The sequence below is a fragment of the Macrobrachium nipponense genome, chromosome 1 (genome assembly GCF_015104395.2).
Source record: "Macrobrachium nipponense isolate FS-2020 chromosome 1, ASM1510439v2, whole genome shotgun sequence".
Classification (NCBI taxonomy): Eukaryota; Metazoa; Arthropoda; class Malacostraca; order Decapoda; family Palaemonidae; genus Macrobrachium; species Macrobrachium nipponense.
The window spans coordinates 45,411,005-45,428,504 of record NC_087200.1 but is presented as its reverse complement, the minus strand read 5'-3'; the positions used below and the strand labels follow the sequence as shown (position 1 = coordinate 45,428,504).

The 17,500-nt window shown below is 38.6% G+C and overlaps 1 protein-coding gene across 1 annotated transcript; it reads left to right on the top strand.

Annotated features, from left to right (window-relative positions):
* The first annotated feature begins 309 nt into the window (after nt 1-309).
* On the top strand, nt 310-2,114 carry LOC135220151 (neurotrophin 1-like). The gene is made up of 2 exons (XM_064257443.1): nt 310-372; nt 1,030-2,114. The coding sequence occupies exons 1-2, from the start codon at nt 355-357 to the stop codon at nt 1,678-1,680; spliced, it is 669 nt and encodes a 222-aa protein (XP_064113513.1). The 5' UTR covers nt 310-354; the 3' UTR covers nt 1,681-2,114.
* The last annotated feature ends 15,386 nt before the right edge of the window (nt 2,115-17,500 follow it).

Here is a 17,500-nt window from a genome sequence, read left to right as displayed (position 1 = left end):
TTATGGCATCTTTCCTTTTTATTAGTTTAACCTTCAGGAGTAGAGGCATAAATATTACAAGAATTTGTTAACAGTTTTTTTATCGTACCCTTTTGCATTTCCTCACGATACGCATCAGTCCAATTGCGTTAGCAACCAGTAACTTATTTTGATAAATGGCATCCCTGTCTGTGGTCTTCATTAAGGGAAAAAACGCAGCCAGAAATCAAGGAGGGGACCAGACCAGTCCGGCACGGTTGGTTAATATTCTCCGTGAGGGTTTTGCGGTCTCACTGGCCACTCGTATATAAAGGGAAGCGGAGGCTGTCAGGAACACACAGTTCCATCTAGTGACGTGAAGGGGTTACATCAAACATGGCTATGAGATTTGTGGTAAGTGGCCGTCTTCTCTCTCTCTCTCTCTCTCTCTCTCTCTCTCTCTCTCTCTCTCTCCTTTGCGATTTCCGTTCTGTTATTCTACTGTAATTAGCTGAAAAGCAGTAAGTATCCTTGGGATTCCTGAAGAGTATTACCTTCGCGTTTATATGGCTACTTACACGTCAACACTTATTGTTATTATTATTAATATTATTATTCAAAATGTGAACCCTATTTATATAGAACAAGCCGACAGGGACCATTAACTTGAAATTCAAGCTTCCTAATATCATGTTGTTTATTATTATTATTATTATTATTATTATTATTATTATTATTATTATTATTATTATTCAGATGAGCCCTATTCATATAAACAAGCCAACAGGGACCACTGACTTGAAATTCTGGCTTCCAAAGAATATAGTGTTAATTATGAAGGAGTAAGAGGAGGTGAAGGGAGATACAGAAAGAAGAGACCTCACTATATTAAAAGAGGAAAAATAGATTAATAAACAGATCGGAATGCATTAAAATGGAAGGAGGAAAATGCTTGACTTGTAATGTTCTGGATCCTCGCTTGAACTTTTCCACGTATGCATACAAATGTGGCCCGTACGTAAACATGCATATAAAGCGTTGTTATAACATTGTTCTAATCCTTCCCGACAGGTGTCATTGGCTCTTGCAGCCATCGTCCTAGCTGATAAACATCCTCATCCTAGACCATCCTATCACCCCCAACCTTCCTACCATCAACCATCCTACCACCAGCCTTCCTACCATCCGCAACCATCCTACAAACACCACGAGCCTGCAGTGCCAGCCTGCGCCGCCAACACGACCAAACCCTGGTGCCTTGAAGATGCCGAGTATCCAACCTACGAGATCAAACACGCAGCTGAATACCACTACGAAAAGGTCTTGTCTGTTTACGCCGACGTAGCCGACCTCAACACAGCACTGTCTGTGAACCGACCCAAGACCCTGGCGGAGGAGACCTACCTCTGCCCCTCCGAGACCGCCTACGTCAGACCACTCCGCGCCGTCAACACCGAGGGCAAGTGGAGAGTCATCGTCAACAACGTCGACGTCCACTACGAGACTCTCACCCAGACCACACGCGTCGAAGAGTGCCTAACCGGAGGCGACGCCTGCCCTCTGGTGCCCGAGTGCTACGACTCCAAGTGCCTGCAGAAGTCCATCTACCACCGCTTCCTCGTCTACGACCCCTACGACCAGTACTTCCCCTTCGCCATCGAGACCTTCAAACTGCCCGCAAGCTGCGCCTGCCTCTTGGGCGCCTTCACCATCGACCACTAAGAAAGCCATTGCGTCCACAAATCTCTCGCCTCGAATGAATGACCAAATGCAAGTCAAGGACCTCACCTACTCTTTGTGAATCTTACGTCTTCTCTCGCCATCTTTAACAAGACCTGAGAGCACAAGCGGGTTATACAAAACTCTACAGCAACTCTTATATTTCTCCTGAAGGTTGCTTAGATCCCAAGGGTCCTCTGGCATGACGCCGAGAAGAACTTGCCGCGCTGGTTGACCGAAAGGTTCCTGCGCATAGTTTTTCACCCAAATTAGTCAAAAAGAACCTGAAACAAACGTGAAAGAAAGCAGTTCTCTAGTCATCTCACTGTGATAGTCTAAATAACTTCAGTGCATTATTTATGAATCGAAAGTTGTATTTATCAAACGTAACTTCAGAATTCGCAACTCGCGTGGAACTAATAAAAAAGCAAATCGAACTGACTTTTACCTAATTATTCCTTCTTATTTATCTTTATTATATCCTTGCAGGAGAATATTGCCTTATTTGTTAATGAAGGTGCTGAAAGTATTTAGAAATATACGCCCTACTGTTCCCAATTATTTAGACCTCCCAACATGTCCGCATGGTTGCAAATGTTGCAGTACAAACACGACGCAAACTGACCAATGTTAACAACATTCAGCATTGCATGATTGCTGGTCCCCTGACCTACCTTCACATTTCTAAACATTACCTTGATTTGTTTTTTTGTTTGTTTGTTTGTTTGTTTGATTTTTTACTAGATATTGTCTATAATGATATTATTTACAAATGTCATTCTGAGTTATTGGTCGAATATCAATATATATATTCATATATGCTTTTGGCAATTATTTGTATTTTCTTTATGTTAGGTTAGGCTATTGCACTGCAATTTCGAATCCTTTTTCAGGAAAAGCTTGAAAAATAACTCAAAGACAGTTTCAAGATATTATGGATTAGGTTTCCCCTATAGAAAAATGTTTTTTCAAGGTCGAATATAATTCAAGATAAATAATAATATGTCAAATCCAGAGCGCTCACTTTCTGTCAATATTCGATTTCAATTTGTGGAAACTAGAACTTTTTTTTACATATCCACCGTGATATTTAAATCTTCAAATTTTGCAAAACGTTATGGTCTAACTAAAGTTTAGGTCTGCCCTTAACCGGCCCAAACATTCCTTTATTGCTAATACAGTGTCCTACACGAAAAATTCTCCTGGTTGATAACTAAACGTTAGGCTATTTATCAAATATAATAACAACCATATTCTGAGCCGTAAGACTCAGAAACGACAGACATGAGAAAATCTCTCTTCTTCATTATTCCCGATCTCAGGCCTCGAGCGAGAATATTAAGCAATTATTGCATTTTGCGAATCATGTCGAAAGAAATGTCAAACACGATTTCGCACAGAAGTAAACGGCTGCTTAAAAGTGTCTCAAACCACCGCGTTCCAACGAGGCATCGGTGGTTTGAAAGCTCGCCACGATCTGTCAAAGTTAGTTGCTGTATTTGCGTAACTTTTGTTGAGACATAATTGACTCTGACCTGATGTCCTTTGCACCGCCTATTTTTCTATTTTCTTCTGTTTCTTGGTTTCATTTATCAATCGTGACTGTATTTGATATATTCTTAATACATTCTTGTTGGCCTTGCTGTTATAAATATTTATGAAAATGATGTCCTGGTATATAATATATATATATATATATATATATATAGACATATATATATATATATTATATATATATATATATATATATATATATATATAGTATATATATATATGGATATATATATACAGGGTGTTTCAAAATTAGAGGGCCCCCCCCCCCCCCCTCTACAGCATAAATTAAATTGATATGGACAAAAAACAAAAGTAATTCAGAACAGGTATTTATTTAAGTTTCTCTCTGAACATTTAATGTTTTGTGTGGCCTCCAGAAGAAATCGATACCACAGTTTTGAAGCTGCTCCTTTGTGTGAAGAGCCTTAAAACATGGTGCCATATCATGCAAAAATGTGACTTCTTCAACAGATAACACTTTTTCAGGATCTTTGAGGAAAGGAAATACTCCACCAGTAAGCACAGTTTCTCTGAAGTATTTGCCATTCCATGACTGTCCTTTTTCTTTGATGATCTACATTAACTATTTGGCTGTGAAACAGAGAAAATGCCCAAACGTTCAGGAAATTTCACAACTTGGCGATAGTGCACATCATCACTGATATCATCCAACTTTGCTGACCAAATGATATCATTTTTATGATTTGGCTTCCTAAATATGTAAATGAAGAATTCATATGATGCGGTAACATGGAGAAAGTCAGCTTTATCCCAATCTTTAAGAAACGAACCACAAAACCATGCACGGTCTTCTCTCTGTTGCTGAGTGATGTTGGGCTCGCTGATAACATGAAATGGCCAATTTACGCAAAGACTTTCTTGGTCTACTCACTACCTCAACTATGATGTCTTTTGACTCCTGAGAAAGGACTTCAGGCCTTCCAAGATTCTCACCCTTTTCGCGATAACAGTCATATGGATTTTTGTTCCAGTTTCTTTTAACAAAGGATTCATCTCTTGTAATGTATTTAACTATCCAAGAACGTGAAATGGAGGATGCGCCAGCATCCCTGGCCTCTCTGAAGGTTATAGCCTCAATTCGGTCAATCCATCTGATTTACCCATGGCTGTGTCTAACTCTGTCACTCAGTCTGAAAATACAAGAAATGTAAAATGAAAAATAGCTTAATGGAAACTTTTGATAATGTACCTGTAGATAGGCTATAGCAGAAAACTTCATAACTTTCCATTTGTTCAGTGGAGAGGGGGCTCTAATTTCGAACCACCCAGTTTTAAATATATATATATAGTATATATATATATATATATATATATATATATATATATATATATATATATATATATAGATATATGTATAGATAGATAGATAGATAGATAGATATAAAACTCGCTTGGTCAAAAGGTGAGAGATGCATCGATTACAGTAAATGTGCAAAATGAAATGGAAGCAAAGCAATATCGATTTATTTAATGGTAATTCCTTATTGGTCTGTTTAACTATTTAAGGAGTAGTAATAACTAAATCGTAATTATATATGTGAATAAATATATATATATATATATATATATATATATATATATATATATATATATATATATATATATATATATATATACAAGGTGTTTAGAAATTAGAACCACAACCCCCCTCTACAGCATAAATTAAATTGATATGGACAAAAACTAAAGTAATTCAGAACAGGTATTTATTTATTAAGTTTCTCTCTGAGCATTTAATATTTTGTGTGGCTTCCATCTTCCTGCACCATAGCCTGCATTCTTGAGGAGTAAGATTTCAGCAAATTGCAAAAAAGATGTGATTCAAACTCCATTTCCCTGAGCACTCCGGTCACCTTTCTTCGCAGGTCATCAAGGCTTGATATACCATCATAGTTCACTATGAGCACTTCAACACGATCCTTTAAGAAACTACCAAATCGATACCACTGTTTCGAAGCAGCTCCTGTGACTGAAGAGCCTTGAAACATGGTGCCTGGTCATGCAAAAATGTGACTTCTTCAACAGATAACACTTTTCAGGATCTTTGAGGAAAGGAAATACTCCACCAGTAAGCACAGTTTCTCTGAAGTATTGTATGTATGTATATAGTATATGTATATATATATATATATATATATATATATATATATATATATACACATATATAGATAGATAGATAGATAGATAGATAGATAGATAGATAGAAAGATAGATAGGTAGATATAGATAGATAGATGGATAGATATAAAACTCGCTTGGTCAAAAGGTGAGAGATGCATCGATTACAGTAAATGTGCAAAATGAAATGGAAGCAAAGTAATATCGATTTATTTAATGGCAATTCCTTATTGGTCTGTTTAACTATTTATGAGTAGTAATAACTAAATCGTAATTATATATGTGAATATATATATACAAGGGGTTTCGAAATTAGAGCCACAACCCCCCTCTACAGCATAAATTAAATTGATATGGACAAAAACTAAAGTAATTCAGAACAGGTATTTATTTAAGTTTCTCTCTGAGTATTTAATATTTTGTGTGGCTTCCATCTGCCTGTACCACAGCCTGCATTCTTGAGGAGTATGATTTCAGCAAATTGCAAAAAAGATGAGATTCAAACTCCATTTCCCTGAGCACTTCGGTCACCTCTCTTCGCAGGTCATCAAGGCTTGATATACCATCATAGTTCACTATGAGCACTTCAACACAATCCTTTAAGAAACTACCAAATCGATACCACTGTTTCGAAGCAGCTCCTGTGACTGAAGAGCCCTGAAACATGGTGCCTGATCATGAAAAAATGTGACCTCTTCAGCAGATAGCACTTTTCAGGATCTTTGAGGAAAGGAAATACTCCATCAGTAAGCACAGTTTCTCTGAAGTATTCGCCATTCCATGACTGTCCTTTTTCTTTGATGAGCCATATTAACCATTTGGCTGTGAAACAGAAAAGTTCCCAAACATTCAGGAAATTTCAAAACTTGGCAATAGCGGACGTCATCACTGATATCATCCAACTTTGCAGCCCAAATGATGTCATTTTTATGATTTGGTTTCCTGACTGTGTAAATGAAGAATTTATCTGATGCGGTAACATGGAGAAACTCAGCTTCATCCCAATCTTTAAGAAATGAACCACAAAACCATGCACGGTCTTCTCTCTGTTGCTGAGTGATGTTGGGCTTTCTGATAACATGAAATGACTTGATACCAGATTTTTTCAACTCACGATATACAGCACTATAACTTCTGTTCTTTCCACTTTTTGTTTCTAGTTCAAGCGCCAATTTACGTAAAGACTTTCTTGGTCTACCCACTACCTCAGCTATGATTTCTTTTGACTCCTGAGAAAGGATTTCAGGCCTTCCAAGATTCTCAATCTTTACACGATGACAGTCATATGGATTTTTGTTCCAGTTTCCTTTAAGAAAGGATTAATCTCTTTTAATGTATTTAGCTATCCAGGAACGTGAAATGAATTATGCGCCAGAAACCCTGGCCTCTCTGAAGGTTATAGCCCAGATTCTGTCAATCCATCTGATTTCCTCTGACTGCAGAACCTAAGATGAAACCTTCAGGCTATCAGTTTGTGTAAGTAGTAGTACAAGAGTACATATCAATGAACCACAAAACCATGCACTGTCTTCTCTCTGTTGCTGAGTGATGTTGGGCTTTCTGATAACATGAAATGGCTTGATACCAGATTTTTTTCAACTCACGATATACAGCACTATAACTTCTGTTCTTTCCACTTTTTGTTTCTAGTTCAAGCGCCAATTTACGTAAAGACTTTCTTGGTCTACCCACTACCTCAGCTATGATTTCTTTTGACTTCTGAGAAAGGATTTCAGGCCTTCCAAGATTCTCAATCTTTACACGATGACAGTGATATGGATTTTTGTTCCAGTTTCCTTTAAGAAAGGATTCATCTCTTTTAATGTATTTAGCTATCCAGGAACGTGAAATGAATTATGCGCCAGAAACCCTGGCCTCTCTGAAGGTTATAGCCCGGATTCTGTCAATCCATCTGATTTCCTCTGACTGCAGAACCTAAGATGAAACCTTCAGGCTATCAGTTTGTGTAAGTAGTAGTACAAGAGTACATATCAACGTTTCCTGTTACTATTGTCCCTCTATGGCCTTATCGGACGTTTTTAATTTCAAACATGAACTTGTGTCATTCATGCTCAAGAGGCTGTTAAAATTAATAATATGGACATATTAAAAACAATTTATAATAGACCAGAGTAAAAATGTTGAATGAAATGATAAGTACTTAAATGATAATAAACCTTAAGTCAGAATTAAGGGGAAAAATTCATTAGGCTTATGTTTATCTATGCAATACTTGTACCAATTACTTACTAAACTGTGGTGGATCAAAGCCAAAATGGAAAAAGACTGGCATAATAAATTCACGTTCATTTACCTTTGGTATGTTATCATTTATTGTAAAGAAGACTCCTCAATAATGAATCTCTTTAGCAATTCCAACCGCACATTTCCCAATGCTATGGAGAGCTAATGGCTGGTAACTATAGTATTGCAGAGCTATGGGAAAGTAATTAAGGCAACGTAGAGTTATTTGCAGAGAATTGAGGCAATGTAGAGTTATCCATAAAAAATTAAGGTAACATAGAGCTATCCTCAGATAACTAAAGCAATGTAGAGCTATCTGCAGATGATTTGGGCAATTTAAAGTTATACACAAATGATTCATACAGTTAATTAAGACAACGGAGAGCTATTCGCATATAATTAATGCAACGTATAGCTACCCGCAGATAATTGAGGGAACATAGAACTATCCACATACAATTAAGGCAATATAGAGCTATCCACAGATAATTAAGGCAACGTTAAGCTATATGCAGTTAATTACACAACGTAGATATAATCGTAGCTAATTAAGGCAACGTAGAGCCATTTGCAGGTATTAAGTCAACGTAGAACTCTCTGCAGATAACGGATGGAACGTAGCACTATTCCCAGATAATTAAGTAACATACAGCTATCCGCAAATAACCAAGGCAACGTATCCGTAGATGATTAAGGCAACGTAGAGCTATCTGCAGATAAGGCAACGTAGAGTTATCCACAGATAATTAAGGTAACACAGAGCTATCCGCAAATAATTAAGGCAATGTAAGCTATCCGCAGATAATTCAGACAACATAGAGCTAAGTAGGCATTTGTCGCACCCATTGGGCAAAACATATTGTGGGAATAAGGGTGTTTATTCCTGTAACTATAGGCCACCAGTTATTTTCAAGCCAATAGAAATATACCACCTGTTAATTCTACACGCTTTTAAACATCCAATTAGACTAATTTATCACTGATTTTGTCGTAAGGTTAATGTATTTACAGACATGCATCCACACTGCAGTAAAACATGCCATAAAAACATGTCGGTAACTTATCGCACATACACCACACATCACAAACAAGTTTAATTTAAGTTAACAACTTATGGGTAGTTTCTAATAAGTGCTCCATACGATTATCCAGTGTTTGCAAAGGTTCGTTCTCCATTAACAGTCGCTGACTTGTTTTAAACTCTTTGGGATAAGTTTCCACAGAAATAGTTCGCTAATGATCTATTCAAAATCAGTTGCCATTTGTTTCGACCTAAAAGAAATTTACCAACAGAGACTGACGCAAGACAGAAAATTCCAGTGGTAGCGTTTAAATGAATAAAGATTATCATAATGCCGTTCTTTCCTTTATAGCTCTTTGAAGGTTTAGGTGATTGGATATTAAATTCTGTCCTTTTCTGGGTTATCTATACGGTAACATAAAAACTCACAAACCAGGAAACCTTCTCCGGCCGATCATCAGCCAGACGCCCGCCCCTACTTACGCCTTGGCTAAACGTCTTAGCCAAATTTTGACCCCCTACGTCCTGAGTCGGTACAGCCTGCAGTCGTCAGTAGAATTCCTAGAAGTCATCAAGGACGCCCCTGGCACCGGGATTATCGCCTCGCTGGACGTATAGTCCCTGTTTACCAACGTGCCTGTAGACGAAACCATTGACATCATCCTTGAGCGTGTCTACAGGAGTCAGTCGACGGCGCCCCTCAACATACCCGAAGCCTCGCTCCGTACGCTGCTGGAGATCTGCACGAAGAAGGCCCCTTTCTCCACCCACCGGTACATATGTACCGCCAAAAGGACGGCGTAGCGATGGGCTCCCCACTGGGGGTACTCTTCGCTAACTTTTACATGGGAACCGTGGAGGAACGAGTCTTCGCTAGGATGCAGCAACCCCGCAGATATGGACGATATATCGACGACATCTTTGTTCAAGTCGACGCCGAGAATGAGGTAGAAGCCCTCCGTCAGGCATTTCAGCAGTGCAGCGTGCTGAATTACACGGTTGAATACAGCACCGACGATCGGCTCCCCTTCCTCGACGTCCTTGTGAGTAAGACGGAAGACGGCCTCTGTACTTCCGTCTACACAAAGAAAACCAACCTAGGACTTTGCCTCAATGGTGACAGCGAGTGCCCCGCCAGATTCAAAAGCACGACCGTCAGGGCCTTCGTCAAGAGAGCCCTCTCCCACTGCTCGACCTGGCAGGACACTCATCACGAACTCGACCGCGCCTCCCAAGTACTCGTAAATAACAGCCCTGGAGAAATGGTACGGTAGTGAGAGCCCGCAACCCCGCCCCCAGGATAATATCAAGCTGTATTATAAAGCCTTCATGAGTTCACATTACCGTAAAGAAGAGGACTCAGTCAAGAAAATTATTTCTGAAAATGTATCCCCGACCGACGACACCAAAAATATCGACCTAATTATCTACTACCAGAATCGGAGGACGCGCGACCTTATTATGAAAAATAGCCCCTCTCCACAGGTACGAGACCCCCTGAAGCAGACGCACGTGGTGTACCAGTATACATGCCCAGTCCGCGGTTGCAGCGGCACCTACGTTGGTATGACTACCATGCGCCTGTCGAAGAGACTCTCATGCCACGCCCAAGAGGGGGCTATCAAGAATCCCGCACGCACCAAACATCAAGAGGCCATCTCCCGGGATGTGATCATCCAAAACACGAAGATCATCGGGAAGGCCCCTGATGCCCGTCGGTTACGCCTGCTGGAGGCGCTTCTCATCCAGCAAGTAAAACCTACACTAAATACGACGCAGGAAGAATTTCTCCTCCTTACGAGTATGAGAAGACCTGCCAATAACAATGACACCACCGTGCACGACAACTCCACGGAAGACAACGCCCCCGAACGAGATACTCCTGCAGCCAACCATAATCAAGTTAGCCGTGACGTCCCGCAGCATAGCGAAACGCCCATCGACGTAACCGCGCCGCTAAGGAGGTCTAGGCGGCTGCAGGACTTACAGTATCACAACCATCGACGCGTGGAAAGTGGCTTGAGACCCGGTTCAAGCCACCAATGAAAACGAAGACCTTACCGCCACAAGCCAATAGTAGATCAGCATGGGCAGACCCCCTGCTGTCAACTCCAAAATATAACGAGGACGGACACCGCTTCAAGATCAGTCCACCCTCAGCTTCCCAGCCCGAGGATGTCTGGCAGCTCCAGACGAAAGCTCGCTTGCTTCAAGAAAGAGAGAGAGAGAGAGAGACATATATATATATATATATATATATATATATATATATATATATATATATATATATATATATATATATATATCGTTAATGACTTTGATAACTATGGTATCATAGTTTGTCTGTAAAATTCAAATATATACACCAATTTTGACTCTGTATTTGATCATGACCTCCATAGGCGCTCTACTAGCCTGTCTAAGTAGCACGGAAAAAGCCGCTATTCGGAAAATAGAGAAGAATCTCTACAAGTGTAATGCTGCTGAAGTAGCCATTACTTTTAATAAAGTATGCTTGAGAGAGGGTCTGCTTCCTAAGTATATTATTATTATTATTATTATTATTATTATTATTATTATTATTATTATTATTATTATTATTATTATTATTATTATATAAAAACCATATGGGGAAATCTTCTCACTAGCCTGAGAAGAACAAATATGCAAAAAGAAGCTGCTGCAACAAAGAAAGAAGCTTCCAACAATGACTACAATGACCTTCCCCTTTGGGTCCCGCTCCCCATCAACTTCAACTTCACTCTGCTCACAATGAATAAAACACTCTACACACCTATTCAACTTAGACATGCGGCACAAATAGCCATAAATAACAGAAATGCTCCCAATACCTACTATGCAGACGGCTCGGTTGACCGAGATATACCAGCTGCAGCTGCAGCAGTAGTTTCCACTTCCCTTAAAAGTGGTTGGAGACTATCCAACAATGTGTCCACTCTACAAACTGAGCTAATTGCCATCCAAAAAAGCACTTGAAGATTCCATAAACCAAGAAGGTGACACTACAATTCACACAAATCAAATTCAAAGTGTGCGATACTTGCTATAAAGAATCAATCACTCACTGAAAATGTACGCATACTCACTAGCATAATAACTGCTGCCCTCGTTCATCAGAGCAATGGAAGGAAAATTACCCTAAACTGGATCCCAAGTCACATAGCAATCCAAGGAAATGAGGAAGCTGGTCAAGTTTCAAAAAGCACTCTCCAGAATCACCGTTAATTGGTCCCTCAATCAAATAAAAAGCAACATTTTTCAGTACTGCCAGAATGAAGCACATAGTGAAATCCGTCCGTTGAACTTTTTTTCAAGGATCAAGGTCTGCCAAATAGTATAGAGAAAGCACTAAATTACAAAGTCTCTCTCTTTCCAGAAATACTTCCAGAAGACTAGCTGTCATCATCAGCCGACTACGACTGGGATATTTGTGCACCTGGTAAATGAGTGATCCAGAAAACAGAGTAATTTCACGAAGGTACCTTTAACCCACACGAAAATGATGGTAAACATAATTGAAAACACTGGAACACTTTCAGCTTTTCTCTGCTGTTACCCACAACCAAGGTAAACAAACTGGCATAAATAGTCACGAGAGACTTAGAATAGAAAGGTGGAAAAACCATGGAAGGGCTGGAAGATTTCAAGAAGAACTGGCAAAAAGTTACATAGACAAAGAAGTCACTCAGGTGAATAAGAAATGGAGATCTAGGTCATGATGGAGAAAGACTGGTAATAGGAGCGCAAGATCAAGGCCTCCTGACAAACGGCTTCAATAGGTTTTGCCATGCAGCAGGCTGATATCATCTGATATCAGCCTGCCAGACCCTGGTTGCAGATGGTCACTACACAGCCCGCGACAATAAGATCTGTAAATATATACATTGGAAATTATGTAAAGATCACGGAATTGAAGTGAAAGAAAAAGTGTGGGAGCATGAACCAGATCCAATTACCTACAATAGGGCTGTTACTATCTTTTATGACAAGGAAATTCCAACAGGAAGATATACAGAGCCGTATTTTTAAGCTAACATCTTCCGCTTCGATGAGGAGGCTCTTCGTGATATCTCTTCGTCTGGCGGTATTTTAAAAACAACGACGAAGCTCTTTCTTCGAAGAGGCGTTGTTCGGGACAGTTGTCATGTTGGAAGAGGTAAACAAACAGACCAGTGCTTCCGCTTTAGGGTAAAATACCCTAATTTTAGGGTAATCAGAACTCTTAGGGCCGTAATTTTAAGCTACCACCTGCCTTGTTCGATGAAGACCCTGCTCGTGAAATCATGAAGTGGTATTTTAAAAACATCGGCTAAGGGCTTTCACGAAGAGCAACGCTGCAGGAGGGTTGGTATGTTGGAATGATACACAAACACTTCGCATCAGCAGACAGCAGTTCTACTTCTACCACACCAGCTGGCTTTACAGCTAAGCCTGCCTGCTGATTACGTCACGACCATTTCTTGAAGTTGATTGATTTGAAATAGTTTCGAAAAGTTCGTGAATCTGTGGTTCTTTTCATCTTCATTTATTTTGCAATAATTGGTTTGCCGAACTAAAATACGCTGTTCTGATTAAAATATAATCCAAGAGCCACGAGGAGGTGAAAGACGATACTGTTACAGCTTTCTGAAGTTCGTAAACTGCCGACAGCCAGGAACTTGGGAACGGGAGGCCTTTTAAGTACAAAGACAGTCTTTTACTAGCATGCAAATAAAACCATATATGCATTGAAGTACTGAAAAATATGGACTGCTAAAATATTTGGCATGTGTTATACGTTCCAATACTTACATTAGTTATGCGGTTCTCTTTTAATTTTACATGAAGAGACGCTTCGCAGAACAATAATACCATTTTAGTGATCTGGAACAAAGGGGAAAAAACAGCAAATATTATAAATGTGACTTTGGCCTCAATAGAGCTGGAAGGCATAAAATAACAAAATACCAAGACCTGAAGAATGACCTGAAAAGCACATGGAAACTGAAGGAAATAGAATAATACCTGTGGTAGTAGGGGCAACGGAATTTATCAAAAAATAAACCTGAGAAAATATCTTCAGGCTATACCAAGTTGCCCAAATATAAATGAGGTACAGATTGCTACCCTCAAAGGAACAGTAAACACCTCGAAAAGAGCCCTCGGATATAAGGCTAGCGGAATATTAGAGGTGCAACCATAGACCCCTGGCTGGGACCCATTGCACCCCTGATATAGATTGAAAATTAAGAATAACATAAGCCAGAAAGAAAAGCATATAATAACAAAATACCAGGACCTAAAGAACGACCTGTAAAGCACATGGGAACTGTAGGAAATAGAAATAATACCTGTGGTGGTAGGGGCTACAGGAATGAAGAAGAAAAACCTGAGAAAATATCTGCAGGCAATACCAAGTTGCCCAAGTATAAATGAGGTGCAGATTGCTGCCCTCAAAGGAATGGGAAACGCCTTGAAAAGATCCCTCCGATATAAGGTTAGTGGAATATAGAGGTTCAACCATATACCCGAGGCTGGGGCCATTGCACCCCTGATATAAATAAAAAAAGAAGAATAGCAAGGCAGAGAGAAGCCTCTCGTCAAAAGTCACCTAAATCCCCTTTCCCCCATGTTCATAACGCTTCATTTCATGATCTCACTAAAGGACCAATATATTAGCTAGTCCTTGATGGCATACAGCTATCAGCAGTATAAGCAAACATCTCATCCTTCACTACTGATCATCACTCGCCTTCCGTCCCTCTTTTGCCCCCTTGCTTTCCCCTTCTACAGGAGCCTTCACGATCGGTCCAGAGAAGGCAGCAAAGATCCCTGCATTTTTTTTAACATCCTATTTTTCTGACTTTAAGTTTTACCCCTTCCTTTTTCACGTCCTCCCACTTACTGGGACTCGCTGTTATTAAATACCTTTCATTTCCGGCCCAGTGGTTAAATTGAGCCGAATGGTTGTGTTCACAGGTACAGATGTTAAATCAACAGTTACGGGCTGCTGAAAAGCAAGAGCCTGTGTCAGCATACGGCTGGCTTAATCTATTCCTTCCTTTAGTGTCCACTCAGAACATTCCCTGCAACATCAAGAAGAAGGCCATGGAAATGGTCGAAACATGTCGACTTTAGAGAAATACCAGCCTAATAAACCAGCAAAATATAGGTATTCCAGCGGGGATCACCTTCTAAGATCCTGTTGTAGTCGCCTGTATGTAGCTTTGCATACAATTAAAATATATATCCTATATATTTTTAGTATTGATGATACCAAAGAAATACCCGATCTTGACATCCAATTCTACAACAGAAATACCAGATCTTGACATCCAATTCTACAACAGAAATACCAGATCTTGACTTCCAATTCTACAACAGAAATACCAGATTAACATCATGAATATAAATTAATTACTTAGGAGTCTCACTGATTATGAGGAGCGAATATCAGATATATAGAGAAAATTCATCATAAGATAAATTCGGTTAATTCTCCCATTCTTTCCATAATAATAATAATAATAATAATAATAATAATAATAATAATAATAATAATAATAATAATAATAATAATAATAATAATAATAATAATAATAACGATAATAATAATAATAATGAGTCAGGAGAAGGAGCACATGAGATCCAGCATTCAAGGTAATGACTCCACTCAGGAAAAATAAAATGCTGTTAAAATATCTAACGTGAGGAAGAGTATTTTCAGAGAATGAATTTTTACATAAATATGACAGAATATGTCAAGGAAAGGCAATTTGGTGTGAGTTAAGATTTTAATCTTTTTTTAAATAAAATTATCGAATGATGCTTATTTCACAACCCGTTCTGTGGTAATCTTTGAATTGCATAAGGAGAGAGAATAATAATAATAATAATAATAATAATAATAAAATAATAATAATAATAATAATAATAATAATAATAATAATAATAATAATAATAATAATAATAATTGCTTTCGAACGTGATTTAATTTTCAATCACAATTTCTTTAAAAATAGTTATAACATCAATTTTTATTCGGAGAAAATTTGCAATTACATGCATAAAGGTCACAGCAATGATAGTTACTTTAATGATTTGGTGTTCCAAGAGTTTTCCTTATAATGTGTGCGTGGTCCCCTAACCCTATCTCCCACCCCGCCTTTTTATAAAGGGGTGGTAAGTGTTAACCAGTAAAGCATGTTGTAATATTTGCTAAAGCATTGCCACAAAATGAGGGCGGAAGACGGAAGGAAGAAAGTCTCGGTGACATCATTCTTTACCCCAATTTCATAATTTTTCAGTTACTTATATAAGGAAGATTAAATGCAAAATAAAACAATAAATGCACCAAGACAAACAGTCATTTTAGGACACCGTGGAAACCGCAGCTGAATTTAGCACTAAAGCCACAATCCCCAGTCTATTAACCATGAGGTGCGGTCGACGCTGCTCTTAATGAATCAAGACTTTTTTGCTTTCTTCGCTTCTACATCTGCTGCAACTTAACAATGGAGGCAACACATCCTTGCATAATCGGTGACTATTTATGGCTCCGGAGTGAGACATTACAATTCACGTCATATCTTTATTTTTTTTCTTTATATCTTCGGCTGAAAACCCTTATGGGCAGAGTCAACGGACTCTAAACCCAAGAGATCTCCAAACGGAAATCAACCTGCATAAAGAGATAAGTTATAGGAAAAGGTTACAATTGATAAATATGAGGGAACAGAAAATAAGACCCATACACCTGAATTCAGTAGGCGTAATCAGAGAGCAGGAAAAGATTAGCTGCTCGCTTACACCTTTTGAGTTTAGGAGATTCCACAACTGCACTTGATAAACTATTTCGCATGATTAGTTGTGTGGTTTAGTTGGTTTGTGGCAATGGGCGTGTGTTGATTTAGCTAATTTATGTCATGACACGAATGGAATGAGTATCTGCAACAACACCACTGGGTATAGTGGTGCTACCATCTCTTATCAGTCAGTATTTCAAACGTCTACCAATAAGACATCCTCTATCTCTGAGATATTCAATTAACTTATGTTAGAAGAATAACTGTTCTTGGTTCATAAATAGTTGTTAACACTTACTTGTCTTTTCGTACTCATTTTGTTGTAGAGTTCACATCAGTATTTCTCACCGATTTTCATCCAGTGCTCACCTGGCATCCAACCCGTTACGTGACAAAAATTAGTAGCTGTCAATTGTATTTCATCCAATGAATTTGTTATTAAAACTCAGTAACAACTACTTATCTTTATCAAACCCCGCCCCCCACCCACCCACCCCCACCAAAAAAAAGGGAATCTGTAGCCCATCTGACATACCGATGTGTTTCCTGGGAAGCACTTTGCCCCAAGTGTGTTAAATACTTGTTTCCTCCTGTGAGAATTAATAAAATATAATGATAATTATTCCTTGGCCAACTACGAGTTTCTAACTCCTTTTTTGAGTAAAACTGAAAACCAAAATTTCCATAAAACGTTTGATACGGATGATCTCGATCAAACTTATATGGCTACGGTTCAAAACCAGGCAGAGGGGTCAAAACAAACGTTTATATATATATATATATATATATATATATATATATATATATATATATATATATATATATATATATATATATATATATATATGTGGTATATATATATATATATATATATGATAAACTATGTGGAGAATTATATAAATGCATGTGGAGAATATATATAAATGCATGTGGAGAATTATATAAATGCATGTGGAGAATTCAGAGGAACAGTAGGTTAGTTGTAATACAACAATTTCAAAACCTTGCGCTTCATTCATTAATCATACTCAGGGTGTTTTGCTTATGAAGTGATTGTCAT